Genomic DNA, 25375 nt, shown 5'->3' with positions numbered 1-25375 from the left:
TCATATGGGAGACCTGGATGAAGCTCTTGGCTCCTGGCTCCAGCTTGGATCAGCCCTGGTGGTTGTGGCCATTTGGGGAGTGAACCAGTAAAAGGAATACCTCTCTCTCTCTCTCACTCTGCCTTTCAAATAAATAAATTTTTTAAAAAAGCAAAAAATGATAAGCATAGATTTCAGGGGATCAGGAGAAGTAGGAGAAGAACAAACAGGTAGATGTAATTTATTAACAATATTTAGTTCTTTGTTGAGTGACAGTTTGAACATTGGGAAAACTAACAGAGTGTCCAGGTTTTCCATTATTTACCCTGTCCAACTACTGATTCCCAGTACAGAATGTCTAATATCTCTTTAAGACCAGCTAGGTTCCTCTTGTTTCAGTTTTTGCAGGACTACAGAAGCAGAGCCCTCGGATGGCACACACAGTGTGAAGGGGCAGTTCTGAGATGCCAGACTTCTCAAACCTTCCTCAGGCACCTGCCCGTTTCCAGAATGCCGGAGTCAGTTTCTTAAAGGAATGGTGTGGACGTGGCGGGTGGAAGGGACAGTGCTGCTCCATTAGTCCTATACTTTCTTGCAATGGCCGTCTTCAGCCAACACCAAGTTCTCACTGCTAAACAGGATTACCTATATTCTTGTTCTTCCAGTGGTCACAAGAAAGAAGTATTTCATCATGCCAGGCACAGAAAATCTTATAAGCATCATCCTGGCTTTATAGATAAGGAAACTGATGCTCAGAAGAATACCCACCAAGGTCTTAAAGATTACAAGTGTTTAGGCTGGGATCCAGATCAAGACCACATATATTGGGAGAGTCTCAGATGGTGTCTGAAAGCCTCAGAGAGTCTGCCCATCCCACATAATGTCTCCGTGTTCCACCCCGGTATGCTAACCACCCCAAGTGTGAAAAGTGCCAACAGTGGCCTCTGCCAGCCAAGCAGACACAAGCCCTACTCCCCTTAGCCTACCGCATGCTTTCATGTCAAAAGCATCTGCTTCTGGTACCTTTTAGGATGCCGCCTTCTTCCCCACAGCAGCTACCAGCCCAAGGCTGCCACGGTCATGCTGTCATGCTGGGTTTGCACCCCACATCTGGACGACACTAATGTTGTCTTGCATGAACATCCCATACAATTTTGAGCAGGCAGGTTTCGTTTAACAACAGATAGACTGCCACTCCAGTTTTACCAGATGGGGAATGGAGGGCTTACAATACATTCTGCAGGAGAGAAAACTTCTTTTTTAAAAATTTTATTTATTCGAGAGACAAAGAAACAGAAAGAATGAACTCTTATTTGTTGAGCCTGTAACAGTCTGGGCTGGGCCAGGCCAAGGCTGGGAGCCAGGAACTCAATCCAGGTCTCCCGCTGTGGGTGGCGGAAACCCAACTACTACAGCCACCACCTTCTCCCTCCCTGAGTCCGCACAAGCGAGAAGCTGCAGTCAGGAGCCAGAGCTGGACTCAGACTCAGTTTGCTGTAGGACACAGCACCTTCACCAGCAGGCTACACACCCACTCAGGGCAAACTTTAAAATCTTTCAAGAAAGGAGTTAAGGTGGTGAAAGGAGTTAAGCTGCCGCTTGCAAGACCTACATCTCCTACCAGAGTGCTGGTCGGAGACCTGGCCATTCTGCTTCCAAATGCACCTGGAAACGCAGATGATGCTGGTTGGGTCCCTGCCACCCGTGAGGGAGACTCAGATGGAGTTTTGGGCTCCTGGCTTTGGCGCCATCTAGCCTCAACTGTTGTGGACATTTTGGGAGCTAACTAGTGGATAGAAGATCTCTTTCTCTCTCCTTCTTTCTCTGTCATCCTGACTTTCAAATAAATAAGCATATAAATCTTAAAAAAAAACAAAAGGAGTTTAAGACAAAAGAACACAAAAAACATCCGGCGTGCCCCTATGAATGCTTGTGTGCAGTCACAATGAAGTTCTGGGATGTTACTTCCCCTCGGATCAGAAGTCCCATGCAGGAGCCGAGGACCTAACAGAAACATGTGAAATGCAAGTATTTCCAAGGTTCCAAATAGGTTTCAAAGGGCAGGCTAGCCCAGAAAACAACAGCCTTCTGTTTCACCCACTCGAGTTCATTCTCTTCTGTAAAATGCCACACGGGCTCCAAGAGAAGTCCCAAACTCACTGGTGAACCACACAGGACCTGTCATGACAATCCTCTTGCCTCAACTCTATGTCCCCAGTTTACCTGTCTGTCTCCCCAACAGGGCCAGGTACTCTGTGAGAGAAGCGGTCATATCTTATTCATTTCTATAGCACCTGGGGAACACTAGGCGCTTTTGTGAGAATTCAACATATGATTATAGAAGGAAAAAAGCAAAGTTTTCATGTCTGTTGGCAGCCTGTCTTACTCCACAGAAGAAAAGCCAGACCAGGATACATATTTACACAATTTTCACTTAAAAATTCCATGTTTGGGGCAGTTGTTTGACTTGAGTGGTTAAGATACTGGTTAAGGGCTCTGCTCCCTGCGACGCCAGCACCTACCATGGGCACTGGTTCGTGTCTTGGCTGTTCCATTTCTGATCCAGCTCCTCATTAATGAAAAGCAGCAGAAATGGCCCAAGTGCTTGGGGCCCTGCTACCCATGTGGGAGACCCAGATGAAGCTCCTGGCTCTTGGCTTTGCCCTGGCTCAGGGCTGGATGGTGTGGCCATCTGGGAAGTGAATCAGCAGATGGAAGATCTCCCTGTCTCTCCTTCTCTAACACTGATTTTTAAACAAACAAACAAACAAATAAATACACTGGTTAAGATGCCATGCCCTATATCAGAATGTTTGGGTTTGAGTCCTGGCTCCAGCAACTTGCTAATGTGGACCCTGGAAAGTAGTGGGTATTGACTCCAGTGGGTCTCTGCTGCTCACATGGGAGACACACTGAGCTCCCCGCTCCTAGCTTCAGCCCAGTCCACTCCCAGTCATTGCAGGTGCTTGGGGAACCAACCAGGGGATGGGAACTCTCTCAAAAACAAACAAATAAATACTAAATAAAAATAATTAAATAAAATAGAAAACCAAAAACATGTTGAAGCCTGGTGTGTGAACAAAGAGCCTGGACCCACGAGAGCAAGTGGCTCCAGTTCCGTCCCTGGGTCAAAGGGCGACTTTCCGTGGGCAGTGATGATCCGAGAGCACTGCCCATGCTGAGCCTTGCAGCAGTGCTGGGGAAGGAGCCCTGTGGTCCCTGACGGCTCAGTCTCAGTCGTCTCAGTCACACTGCTCAGACCCAGGGTCTGTCATTCCTTCTTCTTCCTTTCATATCAAGAGCACTTCTCCAATAAGAGGAAATTAAGTGTTTTATTTTATTTTACTTTTTACTTAAGTACTGAGGCTAAAGAATGAAACTTAAAAAAAAAAAAAAAAAAGAGAGAGACTGAAACTTAGGGCCATGGAAGAGCCAAGCCCATAAAGCAGGCAGCTCCAACTAACAAAGTCAGGTAGCGAGGGGACTTGGTTCATTTCTCTCCGTTTTCTCAGGGCCGCAGTCGCGGCACCTGACACAGAGGAAGCACTCGGTAAAGGAAATGAAGTGAGAGAAGGAAGCAGGCTCACCGAGGGCAAGGGCACAAAGAGCCAAGAGTTCACAAACTACTCCGGCTCCCTGTACTGCACGGCAGGTGTTATCACCCCTGCTTTCCTGGCAAGGCTCAATGGGCAGCCAGTGCAGACATGGCAAAACAGGGCAAGGGTGACATCTTGGCTCTGGCACCCACAGCAAGTCCAGCCTGTGTCCCTGTGCTCTCTCCCGGCCATCTCCCTGAATAAAGGCAGGATGCTGTCCCCACACTGCATTCCATACCAAGTCCTCCGACTGAGGTCAAGGAAGTGAAAGAAAATACTCTTCACAAGCCGGACAACGGCTACGACGAAGCTGCTGGTGATGCTGAATCGCTAAAAGCCCAGAAAGGGAGTCAACAAAGCCAGGTGGGAAAATCACAGCTTCTGAGGCCTCATGGGCCTTGGCTCAAAACCTGACTAAATCTTAACTCGTGAGTCCCCTGTCTCCTCGCACTCCCATCTCCTTATCTATAACATGGGCAGCTGTACCTACCTTTCAGAGTTAGAGGAGCAGACAGCATGAATCCAAGGTTTTTAGCACAGGGCCTACGCTACAGCAGATGCTTAATAAATGAAGCTACTGCTGTTAAGTCACAAGGCATAGAAAGCAGACAAAAAGCAGTATGCCTAAGCCAATGTAAGCCATTCCATGGTGACAGATTCAGTGAGCTGTAGCCTGTGTCACCATGGTACAACGTGAGTGAGGGGGGCCTGCTGGATCCCTGTGTTTATAATAGCCTTCAGCTCATGGAATACCCCTATCGTTTAGAATTTGGAGATAATCTTGCAATCTCATCAGGTATAAGAAGTCTCAACTGTAATCTTTCAGAATTGTACTGTGACCCAAATCAGTTGATTTTCATAACCTCTCCTGACACCGCTGTAGTCTGTTTCGAAACCCTCATCTCAGTCATTCATTTAGCAGACATCAGCCCTGGGGTGCTCTGCGGGACCCTCGGGTGTGGCAGAAGGGAAGAGACAGTTCCCCCCTGGAAGAGGCCCAGGGTCTAGAAGAGGAGTAAAGGAAGGGAGAGAGGGTAGAGGAACACCAGCTAGGCAAGGAACCAAGTGAGAAACGAGGAGACCATGGAGGAGGAGAGGCCATCTGCGAGGGGGAGGGTTGCTGGCCGAGATGTTTGTTCCCGAGGCCCTGGCCAACCGCCTCGGCCTTTAGCGAGTGACGTCACAGCAAACACAGCCTCCATCAACCAGCCTAGCGGTTATGGTTTTTCTCCATAGTTACAGTGTGGAAAGTCAATTAAAAATAAAGCTACCATTTACTAAGGACTTAACTATATGTAAGTCAAGAACCATGGTAACCACAGACTTCATTTTCACCTGTTTAGTTATCCATCTATCCATTCTTTTATGAATACACAAACCTAGTTTTAAAACTAGGCAGCTGGGGCTAGGAGAGTGAACTGGAGAGGCACAGTTCTGTACTCAATGGGGAAAGAGCACACAGACCACCCTGCTAGAGTTTTCTAAGAAGATGGCGGGGTCAGTCCTGTGACCCGAGGGTCAGGACCATCAACAGTGTAGAAAACACCAAAGGTGGGGTCCAGAGTTCACACAGAAGGAACAGGAACTGAGCCATCTCTAAGTGAGCACAGACTGGTTGATGGGGAAGAGACGTCTCCTGGCTGCACTCCGGGCACACCAGCAGTTCATCATTCTATGGCTGGAGTGGCCAGGCACAGGAACCTGGGAGTTGTGGCCCGGAAAAGTGGAGACAAACGTTAAGAAGTAGCTTTTAGAGATCTAAGATCTTTGATGGCAGAGGGCAGAATAGGCTATCAGGCAAGAAGATAAAATGTCTGGTAGGGTTAGGGCAATGAGGCCACTGAGGGCCTTGGCAGGTCAGAGGTGCAGAGACACCCAGCTGGGTCAGAGTGAGTGGGGGCCGTGGTGACGGCATGACTACAGTGCAGATCTGGGGAAGGGGCAAACCAGGATCTTGGCATTCTTTGGAAAAGTTGGCAGGCATTCAGCTGTCCATGATGCTGGAAAGGAGCCAAAGGATGGGGGTGGGAGAAGGGACTGTACAAGGGCTCTGAGAGGAGAGCAGAGCCCGAGCACATGAGTGGGGACCCAGAAGGGAGGAGGTCTGGGAACCTGGGGCGGCACGCTGTACCAGGAAGTTGGGTGTTGTCTGGCTGGGGGTAGAAGGGAGGGAGGGGGGTCTTCCTGAGAGCCCCAAGGCTGGAGACCAAGAGGGCAGGCAGGGCAGAAAAGGCCACGGAGCTCAGGAGCCAGCCAGAGACCTGCAGTTCAGAGCTGCCAATCTGCCCCGCTCTTTTTCTCTTCCAAACAACCACTCGAGAGAGAGGGAGCAAGTCTACTTTTACAGAGCTGGAAACAGAGGCTGAGAGAAGCTGAGGACCCCGCCGAGGGCCACAATTCCCAGTCTGCAGAGCTGTGATTTGAACCCTGCCTCTGACGCCACGCTTGTGACAACAACCTTAACCTACCTGGCACAGCGGTCAGACAGCTGTGCTGAAACCCAGTCAGACGGCGCGGGGCGGGGCGGGGCTGGAGGAAGAAGGCACCGCACGCAGAGTGAAGTAGCAGCAGCTGGAGCTCAGCACAAAGAGCAGAGGTGTTGCTGGCACACACACACGCACACACACGCACACGCACACACCTGCTTCCTTCTTTCTTCTTTCCTCAGAGGAAATATACTTAAAATTTGAGTCGGGACGCAACAGCAAACTCAATAGTCTTGAGGAACTCGACAGGCAGCTGGGAGACTGAAGCAAACTACAACATTCTTCACACTTCATGGAAGGAAACTAAGACTGATGTCTCAACTATACACGAATAATTGAAGGTAAAATCAAAGATCTGGATCACGTGAGAGGACACATCCTCAAGGTCAAGAACACTGAATACGCCACTGCAGAGCAAACTGCCCAGTACATTTTTAGTTAAGCTATGTGATGTGTGAGGTCTGCTTATAAACACGTCGCACTAAGAGTGCAAACAGGTAGCAATCAGGGTTTACAGGGAAGCTGCTCTACCAGGTGCTGTATTACCTCTAATCCTACAGATTATCCTGTAACATCCTCACATATTGATCCTAACACATTTTCTTTCATCTCTAATCCCTCCTCGCCAAGAGAGCCCTGTCTGGACACGACAGGGGAGGCTGCAGTGAATGGCTGGCACTTCACCTGTGCTGACATCACTCTCCCCACCCCAGGGCCGCTCCTGCTTCACCGGCCGCGCATAGCACGGGTTTTAAATTGCAGCAGCATCGCCACACAATACCCACCTTTACTACAAGAAACCAGCGCTTTGGCCTCGGCTCCGCTCCTTTCTCCCTTCTCCTCTTTATGTAGGTATCAGCCAGCATTGGTTTCCTGACCCACTGACAGGCTCTGACCCAACGTCTGAAACACACCACAGCTCACTGACACCCGCCATTCAAACGGCGTTTTTGTGGGACAATGTGCTTTGTATTCCAAAAGGTTAATCAACAAAAGCACTTTCAGGACACAACCTATTCAGAGCCTGCGTGTAACTGAACTGCTGGCTGGAGGTCGTGGTGGGAGCTACAGTCAGATGGAAGCAGGGTCCTTTAATCTGGACAGTTCTCACGACAGATCCTTGCGAGCCCAGTACAAAAAGCACACCCATTGGAAACACGCTCCCCGCACCAAGGCAGCACTTTCAGACCCCTTAACCATGGCAACTTGTGGAGCTGCTTACGAAGCGTTCAGTGTGCCAGAGCCTTGATGCTATGTGAGAAAGCTTCAGCGTGACAGCTTTCCCCCACTCCCCTCGACTATGCAAGCACAAAGCCTGACGGAGCAGCACGTGTTTGAAGACGGAAAGGCCGCGGTCGCCCAGGAGCTTACAAGCTAACCAGAGAGGGAGGCTGGACTGCAATACTGATACTTTCCTTAAATGTCTCTCTGTGGACGTTTAAAGTGGTTTTCATCTGATAAGAGAATTTACTTATACCTCATGACTCAGCTTACTCATGAACCAAGTGAAACCCCAGAGGAAAAGCAGGGAACGGAGAGAGAATGGGAACGACAGGTACTTCTATGGCAGGCAGTGCCCTGGGGGTGTCAGTCATCGAAGGAGCCACCGAAATTCCACACAAACTGTGAACAGGATCCACGGTCCCCTTCAGCCGTTCCTTGCCAAGCTCTCAGCGGGAGGCACTCAAGGCTCTCCTGATGGAACCAGAAGCTGCACTCTAAAGACAGTCATCCCTCTGATCGTGCCCCCCGACCCCCCGCCCCCTCCCTACCCCACAACCCTTCTACAGATAGGAACCATCTGAACTCTGCACCAGGCGCCCAGACCCACCTCTCAGGCTCTCTAGGACACCCACACATGATCTGTCACCCTCAAAGAGGGCTGGAAAAACTCTGCACAGCCTCTTGTAAGACAAGGGCAGCAGCCTGCATGGCGACCTCTCCCGCAATGAGCCTGTGCTTCCTAGCCTTGGTGGAGGAAGAGTGGTTTGATAGAAAAGGAAAGAAATCTCTTCCCACTACAACAGGTTGTCTTGGGACAATGACATTCACAGAGTCATACTTCTCCAAAGAGGAAGAAACATAGAATGAGGACACTGGTATTATTTTTCATATCAGTTTTACTCTTTGCTTTTAATGAGATGCTATGCCCAATAACAATTTATTTGATGGGTACATTCTGCATACTACCCATTTAAACCTTAAGGATTACCAAACGCAGCACAATGGTGGCGCAAAACTGAATTAAGAATTGTTTTGATTTTAAAGTCCCACCCTTCTTAGCACTTAACACACTGCAGTGCTTTTATATCTGTATTGTGCTTTTTCCTTTTATTATTTATTTTTACAAATTTGGAATTTCACCTTCATTCAATTTTTAATTCTTTTTTTGTTTGTTTGTTTGTTTTGACAGGCAGAGTGGACAGTGAGAGAGAGAGACAGAGAGAAAGGTCTTCCTTTGCCATTGGTTCACCCTCCAATGGCCGCCGTGGCTGGCGCGCTGCCCCTCTTCCAGGCCAGCTCTCTGCTGTGGCCCGGGAAGGCAGTGGAGGATGGCCCAAGTGCTTGGGCCCTGCACCCCATGGGAGACCAGGAGAAGCACCTGGCTCCTGCCTTCGGATCAGCGCAGTGCGCCTGCAGCAGCGCGCCAGCCACAGCGCTGATCCAAAGCCAGGAGCCAGGTACTTTTCCTGGTCTCCCATGGGGTGCAGGGCCCAAGCACTTGGGCCATCCTCCACTGCACTCCCTGGCCACAGTAGAGAGCTGGCCTGGAAGAGGGGCAACTGGGACAGAATCCGGCGCCCTGACTGGGACTAGAACCTGGTGTGCCGGCGCCGCAAGAAGCAGAATTAGCCTATTGAGCCACGGCGCCGGCCTTCAATTTTTAATTCTTAAAGATTCATTTATTTATGTTTATTTGAAAGGCAGAGGGGCAAACACACACACACACACACACACAGAGAAGAGAGAAGAGAGATCTTCCATCTCTTAGTTCACTCCCCAAATGCTTGCACAGCCAGGGCTAAGTCAGGCTGAAGCCAGGAGCTAGAACTCAATCCAGGTCTCCCACGTGGGTGTCAGGGACTCAGTACTTGAGGCATCACTTATGCATCTAAGAGTATGCATTAGCAGGAGCCTAGACTGGAAGTAGAGCAGGGACTCAAACCGAGGTACTCTGATACAGTCTGCGGGCATCCCAAATAGCATCAAATATTCCATTAAATATTCACCCCCTTCCTTATCTCCCTGTAAATGACCAGATAACTTCCCTGGGTGCATCATGATATGTGGAAGACTATTCCATCTCCCTATGTTCTTCCTCCTTGCTTATTCTTGCTGTCCTGTTCTACAAGGCCCTCTGACCACAGCAGACTAACGGCAGCATTCAGGTTAAGCTGCCATTGAGATGACGCAACTGAGTGACACTTGAGTTCACCACACGCAAACCCAGAAAGGAGAGAAGGCAAGAAAGAAGGCACAGAGAAGGGGATGGGGAGGGAGAGAGATCCTGCACCAGAATCTGGTGTGTAAGTGCTTTTAGAAGGTGCCAACTCCCAAAATTCAGAGAAGTAACAAGTTCTTCACCACTCCTGCACATTAAAAGAATCTGTGAAATTCTCTGTCAGCAGGAAAATAAGATTTTTTTAAAAAGTGTTACTGGCATGGCTCAGCTCTCCTGCCTCAAGTTGTTTATCTCTAATTGTTCCAAGCATTCATTTTGCTTTCTGCTCCTACAGAGAAACTAATGCACATGTTTTTGTCTATTTGAACATTCAATGTAAAATCAACTGGTTAGATAGAGTGAAGCCTAATACTTACATGAAAAAATTAAGGGAGTGGTTAAGTGTGATACTGCTACACTTCAAAGAAGTTTTGAATATTTTATAATATTGCATCTTAAAATTCCCAATGACCCAAGGGTTTCCTACAATGTCAAAATACTTATCACAAATTAGGACACTGAAAAACAACTTCTGAAAGCCACATATCTACACAGCAGAAAACAATACTTTCTTATTAATGAGAAATTAATGGGGATTTTCAAAAAACTCTCTACATTTTTTCCCTAGAAAAATATTAGCATTCTTTAAATTTTAATCCTGAGATCCCATGACTAATACCTCTAAATGTTAATATATCTAATTTAAAAACATGTTTAATGAATGAATTTACTTACAATGCCTTTGCATAGTATGTTGTGAGTCTGATGTAGAAAAATGCACCTCTTAATAGCAGCTTCCCAGCTGCTGTTCAGTCCCATAAACCAGTTTTCCAGGGGGCTCAGAGACAGCACGTTGTATGTTCTGTAGTGTCAGGGTAGCAGTTAGGAGCCTCTACAGGAAGAGGGAAAAGCCCCTGTTTCTAAGGCCACATACAATCCTTTCAAAACCAAAGCAGCGGCAGGAGGTACAAGAGTAGGAGATCCAAGAACTGCTCCAAAAGATTCATAGAAAATGAGACTACAAAGTTTATGTTGGTGCAAAAAAAAATGATAAAATAAAAACTTTGAAATCCATGCACACTAGGGATCCTCAAAAGGTTCACAGAAATGCTTATTATGAGAAAACTGCATAGATTTCAAAACATTTCGTACTGAAATAAGCTTACAATTCCATTTTCCATGGACTTTTTGAAGTACCCTCATGCAAGGCTACGACTCTTCTGCTATAATATAGTCAGCGAAATAGTCCAAAGTCTGAATTGTAGATGAAATCATTTTGAATACTAGAAACATGTTTTCAGGAACTAATTCGCCTCAGGACTGATGTGAGAGCCCACTGTCCAGTTTCCACCTTGAAGTAACACACACGAGAATAAAAGGGATAACAGAGAATGTTAAAATGCAGGCAGGGGCATGGAGAATAAACAGCCAGCGTGCAGAGCCAGGTTTATCTCCTGCTCTGCCCCGATGTAGCCACCAACAGCTGACAGAGGGCCTTCTGGTAAAGCAGGCAGAATTCCACCACCCTAGGGTTACAGGCAGCCGCCACCATCGCCACATTTCACTAAAGCGGTCTTGGTCAAGCACCCTGGGCAGGCGGCTTGTGGGATGCTGAGTCATCTGTCCCCAGATCCTGCAGCCCTTTTCCCTTTGTACACTCTCTCCTCACAAATACACTACCCAGAAATGCATCAGGACGCAGCTGGATGAACACATCCTGAAAGTCACCAGTAAGGCACAAAGCTCATGCCAATTGGGTGTGTTCCATCCACCAACTCAAGCCAGAGGGCAGCTCTAGTACACCACTGATTCCCCAAGGAGCATAAGTAGGTCCCACAGTGCACTCTCTAGAAGCCTTAAACACTGTCTGAATTATTTGAAGAAGGAAAAAAAAAAAAAAGTTTGACAGCACCAGGATTGAAAACGACTTGAACGCAGGCCAGTGTTGTAGTGCAGCGAGTTAAGCTGCCTCTTGCAATGCTGGCATCAGATGAGCACCGGTTTTAGTCCCGGTTACTCTACTTGCAATCTAGCTTTCCGCTAAGGCACCTTGGAAAGCAGCAGAAGACAACTGACGTGTTTGGGCCCCACCACCCATGTGGGAAACCTGGCTGGAGTTCCAGGCTCCTGGCTTTGGTCTGGTGCAGCCCTAGCTGTTATGGGCATTTGGGGAGTAACCAGTGGATTGAAGGGCTTGCCTCTCTCCGATTCTCCCTCAAACTCTACCTTTCAAACAAAGATTTGACTATGCATTGTATGAGCAGAAGGACATAGGGGAAACGGTTGGCAAAATTAGCCTTGGAAATTCTTTTTGGAGGTGCCACACTGAAGAATAATAAGCATCTCTCACAGAGTCCACCAGAGCCAGGATGCCCAGCTGTCTCTTCTCCCACACACTGGAGGGAGAAGATGAGCAACCCGTTATCAAACACACGCAGCACGCACACACATCCGCTTTAGAAGCGGCAGGGGGCTTGCTGCAGGAGGTGTGTGAGAAGGGACACCCAGGAGGGGGAGGCAGAGCCACACCTCCCATTTCATCTCCAGCTCACTGGGATCCATATTTTCACTGAGTGACAAGCAAAGCCAGTTGTATTACCTTAAAAAAAAAAAAAAAGCAAGTACGTTTTAATCTAAGTTTAAATATTTTATGATTCAGCTCTGGGGCCTAGAGAGTACACAATCCATGCCTCTGTGCCTGTCCTCTGGTCACACATACCCAGGCGGGTTCTGTGCAGACAAGGTACGTGTTTCTGCATTCTGCATCACCAGGAGAGAATTCTGCACACGGTTATTTCTGTTTCCCGGCGGCCACATCCTTACAGTTACTCTAAGAGTAAAGCCGTGGCTTTAATTTGTGAAGCACAGATTTTACTGGTGATCAGAGAAGAAATGTTAAATAATTAATCTGGTAATTTAAAACATTTTAATATTGAAATAAGATGGATTATAGAGCATTTTTTAAATTTGTGAAGATGATTTAAATAAAAGAAGCAGAGAAATTCCAGCTCGTGGTCTCCGCCCCTCCTCCCCCTGCCCTTGAGTGTTCCTATCTGCCCTCCCTCGGTGTCGGTGGTCCTCCGGAGAAGTCTCAGAATCAGCTCCTCCCACAGAGACAGTTAGCAGACAGGAGCTGCACGCGTGATGGATTCTGCTTTCTGGTGCGGGGGAGAACGTGAGGGGGAAGGGACCCCCGCCTTCCCCTCCTGGCAGCAAGGCTGAATGTAAGGTCCATGTAGAGTGGCTGACATGAGTCACATCACACCTAGATTCAGAAATGACACTGCTGGGGCTGGGAGGAATTCTTTGTGGTCAGAAGCAATCCTGGCAAGAGCTGACTGGTGCGAGAAAACAGTAATACAATATCTACGTTATTTTAGCAAAAGATGTAGAAAGGATGCACTGTGTGCACTGTGCACAAGCCAGAGAGGAGGGCAGCCTCCGTGGAGAAGGCGGCTCTCACAGTACCAATGCATCTCCCTTCAGAAAGGGATTATGGAGCGGGGACACATAGGAAGGTGGGGTCCTGCTCTGGAAACTCACTTCCAGGACCTCAACCACCTGCTGAGCATTTCTTGGCCAAGGTTCCCTTGCATCAGGCAGCTAATCTACTTAAATGGTCTGGACCACTGACTGAACAAGCTCTGAGCAGCAGTGGGCCGCATGCTCTGGGCACGTATTGCCAATGCCATGGGTTCTGTTACCTTCACTTCAGAGGGGAGAAAGTGAGGATCTGTCAAATAGCTTGCCCAAAGACTTTGCAGTTTGTCTAAGGAAAACTAGAATACAAATCCAGGATGCTTCATTCACACCACACTGCAATATGCCAAGGCAGACACTGGGTTCTGACCACCTCTCCGATAAGCACAGCCAGTGAACTGTTCCCAAAAGCAGAGAACAATAATCTTGCCATTGGGCCGCTTCAGCAGTCAGGTCTACAGCCCGTCAGCAAATGCTTTGTTCAAAAGAGGAGGGGCTCAGTGAGGGTCACATCCTCTGACTAGGAATCCCCACCTAGGAAACAATCTAGGAAACCATCTGAAATGAGGGCTAATTTTTAATGCACCAGGATGTTCAAAATTAAAACTCTTTTAGAGCCACAAACATAAATGTTCAACAGTAGTATCGAACAGTGGTTCAATAGCTAAATGAATTATGTTATTCATATTCATTATAATTAGGCTTTCCAGGGGATAAAAATCAAACTATATATAATCAGCAAGTTCTCTGGTTAGTTTCTTGTTAAAAAAGTAATTTGGATGCCTCACAGGTTATACCATTGATTCATTCCACAAATATTTGCTGATTACCTACTACTATGTGCCTACTATTTTAGGCATTGAGATCACACCTGAACTACAAATCTTCATCCCTGGATGGTGGTTATACAGGTGTGTCCATGCTGAGATATTTCAGCAGGCAATGCGCATAGGATGCATATGCTTTTGATTTCATGAAGTTTAGATTCCAGCAGTGAGATACAGCACAGTAAGACACACTTGGTATACTGGGGTGGGTGTCTGGCCTCTAGTTAAGATGCCTGCATCCCAGCTCAGAGTACCTGGGTTCCACAACCAGCACTGGCTCCTGATCCCACTTCCTGCTATTGTGAACCCTAGGAGGCAGTGGTGATGGCTCAAGTAGTTGGGTTTCTGCTACCCACGTGGGAAACCTGGATTGAGTTTCTGGCTCCCAGCTTCAGGCCAGCCCCAGCCAACACAGACATTTAGAGAGTAAACCAGCAGATGAGAGCTCTCTCTTGCTGTCTCTCTCTCTGCCTTTCAAGTAAAATAAAACAAAAATACAAGGTGCTATGCAGGAAAGCAAAAGCAGGGAGTGGTGAAATGAAGGCTACAATTTTAAAAACAGGAAGGGAAAACCTTATTGGGAAAGTTACCAAATTACAGTGTTCCCATTTAAAGTTGAAGTTCTGATAAATAACAAATCAGTTTTTAGTATAAGTATATTCCATACAGTATTTAGGATCCAGTTATTTAGAGAGAAATTTGGCAGTCCTTCTTCAAGATAAACTGGCATTTGAAAAGAATTATTTCCTGGAGCTGGCGTTGTGGTGTAGCAGGTGAAGCTACTGCCTGCAGTGCTGGCACCCCATGTGGGCACTGGTTTGAGACCCGGCTGCTCCACTTCCAATCCAGCTCTCTCCTGTGATCTGGGAAAACAGTAGAAGATGACCCAAGTCCTTGGGCCCCTGCACCCACGTGGGAGACACAGAAGAAGCTCCTGGCTTCGGACTGGCTCACCTCTGCCCGTTGCAGCCACTTTGGGGAGTGAACCAGAGGATGGAAGACTGACCTCCTTCCCTCCCTCCCTCCCTCCCTCTCTCTCTCTCCCCCTGCCTCTGCCTCTCTGTAACTCTGCCTTTCAAATAGAAGTAAATCTTAAAAAAAAATTATTTCCTAGTGCATTAAATACTGAATGCTTCTAAACAAGATACCAAAGTTGGAAACTACAGAAGAATACATTGATAGTTGTTACTATAGAAACATATAAAGCTATGCAGCAAACCAGACTGTACTAAGAAGTATACAATAAACTGGGGTAAATATCTGCAAACTGCAAAGCTCAGGGTGAATCTTTCAAAGCGTCTGCTTCTTCTGTAAGAGGCAGGGGAGAAAGTGCTTCCCAGGGTCGCTGTAAGGATTCAGGGACTAATCAATCTAATGCCTAATAGCTAACAGCTCACACCATGTTAGAAATGAACAATAATCATAGCATGGATGTAATTACAAATCAGTAAGAAAAGCATACACTCCATAAAGTAACGACTGATAAAACTTTTGGAAATAATTTTAATGTCCACTCTGACAACACATGAATTGAAACTGAAGGGCCTCCTTGCCAGAGAGGCCATGCAAATTCACAAGTAATCCATTTTGTAAAAAACACATCAATGCATACTAGTGCTGTTGTTGACCACTACTGAGGACCAGTTTTCATAGTCTCAGAGTATCACCCGTATAGTGCATATTCATTACAAAGGAGGAAAGCCACAGTGGAGAAATCTGAGGCCATCATTTGATTAATGATCAAACAACACATGAGCAACGATGGAACAGACAGACAGCACATGGCTCTTGGTACAATGCACTGAAAAGAGCACATCACCCATGTAGTACTGCTGTCAGAGTTGTTTAACCTGAATCTTTACCATGAGACAATCCAGACAAACCCAAATTGAAAGATATCACAAAACAACTGGCTTCAGCTCTCCCAAAAAAATGTCCATCTTACGAAAAACAAAAACCAGCAGGGGAACTTTTCCAGTTAAAGGAGACTAAAGACTATGATGACTAAACGCAATAGGCAACTGTGATTGGGTGTTATGTTAAAAAGAACACTGTAAGGGATATTACTGGAACATTTGGGAAATTTTATTACAGTTTGAACATTAGATCATAACAAAATAACATCAATATTAAATTTCCTGAGTGTGATAAAAAAAATTAGGGTTATATAAGAAAAATTCCTTTGTTCCTAAGAGAAATGTACTGAAGTATATAAGTGAACTATTATGTCTGTAACTGATTCTCAAATGGCTTTGCAAAAGAAAAATACAGCTATACATGGTTACATACACATACATTACAGACTTGTGCATAGGAATATGGGGATGTGTGTGCGGGGGTGTAGACAGAGGGTGAAATAAAGCGAATGTAGCAGAATGTTGTCTATTCACCGATAGGAAAATACATGAAGTCCAACTGCAAAAAAAAGTATTTTCTCAGTAGTAATCCTGAGTGCTGATAAGAACAGTTTTTGAAAAGATAAACATTTAGTGTTGCCCATACCATAACTGATTCTTTTTAGAAGGTGATCTGATAAAATATGAGGAACTGTGGTTTCTAACTTAAAAAAAAATAATAATAATTCTCACTGCATCCACACTGTGAATAGGCACCAAGTGAAATTCCAGAAACCTGCAGTTTTCCAATTGGAGCTCTTTCTTTCACACAAATTCCTTGAGTGCAGAGGTTTGAGAATATTACTTATTACAATAAAAACAATGCAAAAATCCTACAATAAGCATACTGTTGAGTAAATTACGGCTGTCAATAAAAAATGTTTAAACAACTTGAGAAAATTTCTATTAATTAGAAACAACAGAACTCTTAAGTTCTATTTATAGCATATAAAATAATAAGGCAAGATACTGGAAGAAAACATAGATTGAAATGTTACCATAATTATTTCTGGGTGGCTATGTTTATTCTGTGTGTGCTTTCCAAATTTTCTGCAATAAGCATGTGTTTACTTTATTTTTTAATACATAAATAACAGGCAAACAACAACAACAACAAATTAACCCAGTGTTCCTAGACTGAGAACATAGTGAAAATGTTTTTGCTATCATAGTTATCTGATCAGATGACCTGAAAACTGAGTGTGGGGGAACACAGGCTCCTATTTCCACGGCGATGTACTATTCTGTGGTAACTAGGAGGACCTTATTTAAAGCAAACGCTTCAAAGACTGACGCTGGCACAGCAGAGTTTTTGAAAGTTACAGAGGAAGGTTATGAGGAACAATCCCTTCACATATATTACTGTTAATGTTATGCTCAAAAGGATCAACTCAAAGCCAACAAACACTTAGGTATCTTTTCTTTGAGAAGGAATCTTTCCAGTATTTTATTTAGTAAATTTGCTGTTTACAGTTTCACCTCTAAAATTCTAGTCTTTGGGAGCGGGCATTTGCTGCAGTGTTTAAGATGCACCTGGGACACCCACATCCCACACGGAAGCACCCAGGTCCAAGTCCCAGCTTGTTCTCAGTTCTAATGCACTCCCTGGGAGCAGCAGGTGGTGAGGATCAGGCAGTTGGGTCTCCGTCACTCATGTGGGAGACCTGGATTGTCTTCCCAGCTTGCTTCTGCCTGGCCCAGCTGTGGCTGTTCTGTGGGCATTTGGGGAGTGAACCAGCAGATGGAAGAACTCTTTCTGTCTGCTCTGTCTCTCTGTCTCTGCCTTTCAAATAAATGAAAATAAAATTAAAATCAGAAATTCTAGCCTTGGCAGAACCATAATCCCCTCAATCATTTTATTTATAACCACAGGCTTAAAGGTAACAGGATTATCACAAGTTCAATGGAAATCCTCGTATCATTTCTGAATGTATTCAAATCAACATCTGAAGCTGATAATTTCCAACACTGACAGAATTTAAAAATTATTCTTAGAATTAAACTCGTTTGAGATTAAAAAGAAAACTATTCTGAGAATACAGAAGATCAAGAAAATCTTTTTTGCAAAGACAAGATTTCCAAAGAAGCTAAATTATAAATCAGTAACATTAGTCAGAAAATTAAGAAACATTATTCTGAGAGATAAACAACTGTGGGGACTTTGCCCACTCAGACCGGCCTCTCCAGAAAGAGATCCCTTTCCAATGAGAAGGGACTCTCTTCTGCAAGGCTTCAGTAGACAGATGCATCTGGCTTAGGTACGCAGCTTGTTTGAGAAGCTGCCAAAGAAAAGATGTAACAATGTGTGAACCTGTTGCTTAGACCTTCCTGATTGGCTCTCTACGCGGCCTCAGGACACTGCCTACTGAAGCTGGCCCTGCTGGTCCACATAAGGGACAAACAGTGCACTGTGAAGTTACTGCACCGGAGGTGGAGATACGGAGAAAGGGCCTTACTAATAAATGCAACATACTCATCATTAGTGTAATGCTTTTCTTTGTCTATAAATAGATTACTTTAAAATGTTATTGCAAATGATAAAGCAGTTTAATCACCAATTCATTTTCAGGTGGAAGCATATTGGTAGATAAATTTATTAAACCCTGGCCAGCACCGCAGCTCAATAGGCTAATCCTCCACCTTGCGGTGCCAGCACACCGGGTTCTGGTCCCGGTCGGGGCGCCAGATTCTGTCCCGGTTGCCCCTCTTCCAGGCAAGCTCTCTGCTGTGGCCCGGGAAGGCAGTGGAGGATGGCCCAAGTGCTTGGGCCCTGCACCCCATGGGAGACCAGGAGAAGTACCTGGCTCCTGCCTTCGGATCAGCGCGGTGCGCCGGCCGCAGCGCGCCAGCCGTGGCGGCCATTGGAGGGTGAACCAACGGCAAAAGGAAGACCTTTCTCTCTGTCTCTCACTATCCACTCTGCCTGTCAAAAAAAAAAAATTTTTTTTTAAACCCTAAACTATCCATCACGTAAGACTGATAACAAACAGGTATCAAATTTATGAAAACAACCCTTATCCTCATCTCATCACTATATTTTTTATTTAAAATGCATAAATATGAAGCTCTAATACTTGGTCAAACACTGCCAATATCCACAAGAACCTGAAAAACATTTTCATTTGTAATAGTAACTATAATATACAAATATCAGGGCAGAATGTATTGTAACAAGTTAGATAACTTTTTAATAAGGAAAAAAAAAAACCACAAGGTTAAAAAAAAACACCCCTGCTTCAAATAAAACAGCCTATTTCTCAAACGGCGAGGAGGTCTGCATATATTTTTCTGATCTTGGAGGAATAATACTTTGCCATTGAATTTCTGCTTGCAGACAAGAAAATGGTTAAATATCCTCAGTGCTCTCTCTGGTCTCTGAAGAAATGGGCTTCGCAGCTCTGAGTTGAAGTATGCAAAACAAAAGCATGAGAGCTCAACTTGGTGAACATACTCCTCAGAAGTGTTCTTTCAGTGGGTGTCCTAAATCACTGTTCCGACAAAAACATCCCAACAAAATGCAAAAGCCAGAGGTGGCAATGTTCCATTCAGAGCCATTCCCAGCACACCGGCAGTTCCTAATGAATGCAGTGCGTTCATCTCAAGCCTCTGCAGAGGGGACTCACACAGCAGAGGGAGGATAGTCCATCTCCAAGGAAAGGAAGGAATTGGGGTCATTTCCAAACCATGGCACAAACAGTTTCGCCCAGCAAGCTGCAATGAAGACTGCAGAACATCTGAGTAACGCCACATAGCCGCCTGCAGTGTCCAGTGCCGGCCGGCGTGGCTCCACAACATGCTCCCTGCTCGGCACTGTATTTTTCTGTCATTTTCACACACACTCTCTCTCTCTCTCTCTTTCTTTCTCTCTCTCTCTCTCTCACACACACACACACACACACACTCACCCATGAGGGCTGGGAAAGCCTTCTACTTAGCGATAATTAAATGCCTATACAGAACCACAGATTATATAGGAATTTATAAAAATTTATTTTCTTAAACCACAAGAAAGAAACAAAGATTAATCTTCATAATTTAAAAACAAAAGAAAATAATTACTTAGTTAAAACAACAAACAAGGAACTCAAATCCTCAGCTGAACTCAAGTGCTTAAGCTACCATTCTGCTTTTCCAATGCTCTCCCCAGGGCATGGGGTTTTAAGCCTGGGGCTTCTTACTCCAGCCCTCAAGTACAACCTCAGAGGCCCAGAGCAGCTCCCACCATGCTGGTGACTTGGTGCTTTGACTCTACCATGCACACAATGCTTAGTGCCTGGCCAGGCTTACCCTTCCCTCATGCTGAAATCAGGAAAGTGGAAATAGAAATACAAGGTAAAAGAAGAAAACACATCTTGAAAACAGCTGAAAGAACAGCAAAACACAGAGCTATGGAGAAGGAAAAAAAAAACAAAAACAAAAACAAAAAAAAAACTGACCAAACTCAAAAATTCTCAATGCCCACCAGTAACTGGGACCGCTCAGTAAAGGTAGTTTCTGGCTCACTTTCTCTTTTAAAGAGTTCCATGGATATAAGAAACCAGATCACAAGTTCTTATTCCATTCTCTCCAATTTATACAGGTATTTAAATTGTACATTTGTCCTCCTTTATTTAACAAGAACAAAGTGAAAACCTCCCTGCTAGCCCCAGCTCTAAGCATGCAGCTTGCCTCTCTCTGAGTTGACACAGGTTAAGTCCAAGGTCCCATTATCTTCTAAAAGTCAAGGATGAGACAGCTTAGCCCGTTTGATACCACAGTCTACACCCTGCTCAGAAACAAATGCTGCTGATCACTAAGGACAAGGATAGTCTGGACAGATTAGCACACGTCTCTTCCCACTACTGGGAAACCCCAAGCCACATCCTATTTGATGGCTTATTAAAAAATAAACTACTTGGGGCCAGCACTGTGGCATAGCGGGTAAGCTGCTGCCTGCAGTGCCGGCATCCCATATGGGCGCAGGTTCCAGTCCCGGCTTCTCCACTTCCAATCCAGTTCCCTGCTAATTCTCCTGGGAAAGCAGTAGAGATAGCCCAAGTCCTTGGACCCCTGCACCCGCTCGGGAGACCTGGAAGAAGCTCCTGGCTCCTGACTTCAGATCAGTGCAGCTCCAGCCATTGTGGCCATCTAGGGAGTGAACCAGCAGATGGAAGACCTCTCTCATTTTCTGCCTCTCTATAACTCTGCCTTTCAAATAAATAAGTAAATCTTGAAAAACTTATTTGGTAAGTGTTCAAATGGCAGATGAATTCCTACACTAATCAGAAAAGACGGTTCATGAACAGTATATCACATATAACATAAACTTCAGCCAAGGAGTTGAAATCAGGACAAAAATAATGAGATGAAACTTGAGACAAACATCTTTGGTTCCGCTCTGCATCCTGAATTATTAGATTAGCAGCTTTAAGTAGATACATGCATTTATAAACAGTAAGTAATTGTAAGTAATTCTGAAAAGTCTTTGGGATCTAAAATAAGCGTATTTCTTCTTCCTTCTGGAATGCATGCAGCTAAATAAAAAGCCATTAACTGTGTACAAAAACCAGTGAGATAAAGAAGTTTGTCTTTTATTGTGTAGGCAAGAGGTATCATTCAGTTAGGTGCCAGGCCTCTGCCAAGTTCTGTACTAATAACCGGGACACCACCCTCAGAGGATCTTGGCAGGCCTGCAGCACTCTGTGAAGAAGCTAGGTGAAGGGGGCCTCTGTGAGCAGGCATGTGCTGTCTCGCTACAGATCCATGTGCCACAGACTCCTGTAGCTTTGTTCCACCCAGGAGGAATCCAAGGCTGGGATGGCCTTGATGAGCCCTAGCACTCAAAGGCAGACCTATGGGTCTCCAAACATGCTTGCTCCTAACTCTGCCTAACTGCTGCTCATTCGTTTTTAGACCCAAATGTATCCAGAAAACTTGACCTTTCAGAGAAACCTAGCAATAAAAGCTGTCATCTTGTATGTTTTTAAGGGTTTTAACTTTATGAATTGAAAAGCACTTAAAAATACTTCCAAACTTCAGCAAATAAAGTGTATTATTAAAAACAAAGACACAATAGTACTGTGACTTGCTAATGTGTCATACTAATGTGAACGCTTTGCTATATATGTAGTCACTTAATCGGAGCTATGGTTTGACCTCTTGAATTTGCTGTGAGACAACCATCTGTAAGCCACCATGAGTGGATTCCACGTTCAGTCATTCCATGCTGGGTATCCTATAGAATCCTCTATTTATTATATACACTATAATATACAATATTTTTGGAGTTAGGGCCCAACATGTTACTGTGTGGCCGTGAACTGGTACCATTTTTTAGAAAGTTCACTAAGAGCAAAATCCGTACCTTGGCCTGAGGCCCTGCTGGTGAGTACCTGTGTGCCCTCAGCTCCCAGCACTGCAGCTGAACGCCCTGCTGCCTTCCACTCTTGGAAAGGGTCAGCCTCATGCCCTCCTGCTGCTGAGCTTTGGGGAAAGGTGCTCCATCTGTCTAGAGCACTCCCTGCCACTGTCACAAAGCTTCCATTTCCTGGTGCAAAGCTCCCGTTTCCAGAGAGGCCTGCACTGACTGTTCTGGGACAGGTCTGCTGCCTTTGTTCTTTCCTTCCACATACTCTCCCCACACTTGCCTGGACTGAATTCTGTCTCCCTAGAGAGGGAGATCACAAACCCCATGAGGGTAGGGCATCTCATGTGCTCCACGCTGTATCCTCAGCTCCTGACTCACGGCCTGTCACGCACACATTCCTTCAGTCAACACTTCAGTGCCTTGTTCACACCAGGGACTGTTCTAAGCAACAGAGATGCCTTAGAAGGAAATAGACGTTTGGTGGGAGAAGGATATACACAATAAGAAAACTCAAATCATTGTGTTCTGCAAAAAAAGAAGGCAAGGAAGGGACTGTGGATAGAAGAGTAAGCCTAAGTATCACGAAGAAGGTCTGGGGTGGGCATCAGGAGTCAGGGTTAAGACACAGCCTGGACACTCCCACCTATGTTGCAGTGCCTGGGTCCATAGCCCAGCTTCCAAACGAGCTTGTAACTAACATCCCTTGGCAGGCAGCAGGTGATGGTCACCTATGTGGATTCCTGTCACCTACGTGGTGACCTGGATTGAGTTCCTAGCTCCTGGCTCTGGCCTGGCCTAGCCTCAGCCGTGGTGGGCCTCTGGGGAGTGAACCAGCAGATGAGAGATCTCACTGTCTCAATCTGTGAGTAATGAATCTGATGGGGGAGAGATGAGGGAACGTGAACCACTAAACAGACCAGTGGAGGAGGCAGGGAGTGAAAAGGCCTGCAGGAAGGAGCTGCCTGAAATCAGCAGGTACTTGGTAAGGACCTGTTGTATGAATGAGACTGCAAGGGAAAGCTGCTAATTATCACAGATGCCAAGGTGAAGTTTTCATTATACAATGTCTCTGATGGGAATAAGAAGTAACAAACATCTCTACATACACCCCAAATCACACCTGTTCCTTATGATCCCCTCAAACCAAACTTGTTCTTGTCACTCTGCTGGTTATCCCATTCTTGGCCCAAGTCTAAAACAGGAACTTGTTCCTGTCTCTCATTATTTAGATATAAGCATTTCATATGTAACCTGAACCTGTACATTTGGAGATGCTAACTTCTTTTTTTAAACAATATCCCCAAACATACCCAGCTCACATAGCAAATTCCAAGGTATTCAATGCAGTTAAATCACTGGTCTGACAACTCAGTTCAAATACATGTACATGAAAATATTTTACTGTCCATTAATGTTTCTTCAGAAATTAACAATAAAAGGAAAAAAAAACCCACAAGGTTAACTGAAAACTATACTCCAATTTGTTAGGAAATTATTTTAAACAAGCTGAAAAATTATCTCTGTGGTCAATGAAAGCATGCCAGAAACACATGCCTGAAAAAATTTGAAAACTGTACTTAATATTGTGAAATGAACTAACAGAATTTAAGAAACTGATATAATGTTTGAGAACATAAGTCAGAATCTGAAAAACTCAAAGGTGATAGTACTCAAGAAAATATTACAGCACAAAAAAGGATCATACAGGAAAAAAAAAAAAACCCAAACACCTCACTTTATAAGACCAAACTGAAAAGAACCCAAGAATGAAGCAAAATAGACCAAAAGAACAAAAATTTTAAAACCAAAATTAGAAATGAAGAGATTAAAACTGATTTGGAAGAGAGTGACAAGTACAGAAGACGGGCAAAGAAGATGCACACAGATGTAACACAAGTTTTCACAGACAAGACAAAAGCAATGGGGAGCAAACAGTTAGCCCAGCAGGAAGGACGCCTCAGCACAGTGTCTGGGCTCATTCTCAGTTCTGGCTCCACACTCCAGCTTCCTGTCAAAGCAGACCCTGGGAGGCAGCAGTAATGGCTTGAGGTAACTGGGTCCCTGTCACTCATATGGGAGACCTGTACTGCATTTCTGGATTCTGGATTCTGGCTTCAGCCCTGGCCATTGTAGGCATTTGAGGAGGGAAGCAGTGGATGTGAGGGCGCTTATTCTCTCAAATTTTACAAAAAGTAACAGAGCAAGGCCGGCGCCGCGGCTCACTAGGCTAATCCTCCGCCTAGCGGCGCCGGCACACCGGGTTCTAGTCCCGGTCGGAGCGCCGGATTCTGTCCCGTTGCCCCTCTTCCAGGCCAGCCCTCTGCCGTGGCCAGGGAGTGCAGCGGAGGATGGCCCAGGTGCTTGGGCCCTGCACCCCATGGGAGACCAGGAAAAGCACCTGGCTCCTGGCTCCTGCCATCGGATCAGCGCGGTGCGCCGGCCGCAGCGCGCCGGCAGCGGCGGCCATTAGAGGGTGAACCAACGGCAAAAAGGAAGACCTTTCTCTCTGTCCCTCTCTCTCTCACTGTCCACTCTGCTTGTCAAAAAAAAAAAAAAAAAAAGTAACAGAGCAAAAAATGTAGAAAATTCTAATTTAAGATAATTCTGCTGGGGCTGGCGCTATGGTGCAGCGGATTAAAGCCCTGGCCTGAAGCGCCGGCATCCCATATGGGTGCCAGTTCTAGTCCCAGCTGCTCATCTTCTGATCCAGCTCTCTGCTAAGGCCTGGGAAAGCAGAAGATAGCCCAAGTGCTTGGGCCCCTGCACCCACGTGGGAGACCAGAAGAAGCTCCTGGCTTCAGATCAGCACAGCTCTAGCTGTTGCGGCCAACTGGGGAGTGAACCAGCGGATGGAAGACCTCCCTCTCTGTCTCTACCTCTCTCTGCAACTGTCTTTCAAATGAATAAAATAAATCTTTAAAAAAGAAAAGATAATTTTGCTGGAAAAAAAAAAAACTTGCTACCACACATCCAAAGGATATACCAAATATCTGGGAAAACAAATAATTGGAAAACACATTTCAGTACAACTAGTGGACTTTAAAGAAAAAAATCTTCAAGGCATCCAGATGAAAAGAACAATTCTGGGGCGAGCAGTGAGCCTTGCTTCTCAGACACCTGCGATCCACAGTCAAGTGCCTGGGCTCAGTTCCTACTTCCAGCTCCTAACTCCAGCTAGCTTCTTGCCAGTGGAGGCCTGGGGAGGCAGTGGTGATAGCTGAAGTGACGGGGCTCTTTCTATCATGTGGGAGACCTGGACTGAGTTCCTGACTCCTGGATTTGGTCCTCAGCCCAGAGCTGGCCTTTGTGGGCATTTGTGAACTG

General features: G+C 45.6%; 1 protein-coding gene across 14 annotated transcripts in view; it reads right to left on the bottom strand.

Moving 5' to 3' along the window:
* PARN (poly(A)-specific ribonuclease) overlaps nucleotides 1–25375 on the bottom strand; it is a 173122-nt gene that overhangs the window by 48644 nt on the left and 99103 nt on the right. For 2 of the 14 annotated variants that reach the window (XM_051847832.3, XM_089321793.1), the window contains one exon: nucleotides 15284–17488. The exons of the other annotated variants lie outside the window; for them this stretch is intronic. In XM_051847832.3, coding sequence (XP_051703792.1) covers nucleotides 17334–17488 — 155 coding nt within the window. In that variant the 3' untranslated portion in view covers nucleotides 15284–17333. Of the gene's footprint in view, nucleotides 1–15283; nucleotides 17489–25375 lie in introns of those variants that run through there. 14 annotated transcript variants of the gene reach the window in all.

This window comes from Oryctolagus cuniculus, chromosome 19 (genome assembly GCF_051225735.1).
Source record: "Oryctolagus cuniculus isolate XC-2025 breed Fujian yellow rabbit chromosome 19, ASM5122573v1, whole genome shotgun sequence".
Classification (NCBI taxonomy): Eukaryota; Metazoa; Chordata; class Mammalia; order Lagomorpha; family Leporidae; genus Oryctolagus; species Oryctolagus cuniculus.
The sequence above is the reverse complement of the archived record's forward strand: the minus strand, read 5'-3'. Positions and strand labels throughout refer to the sequence as shown.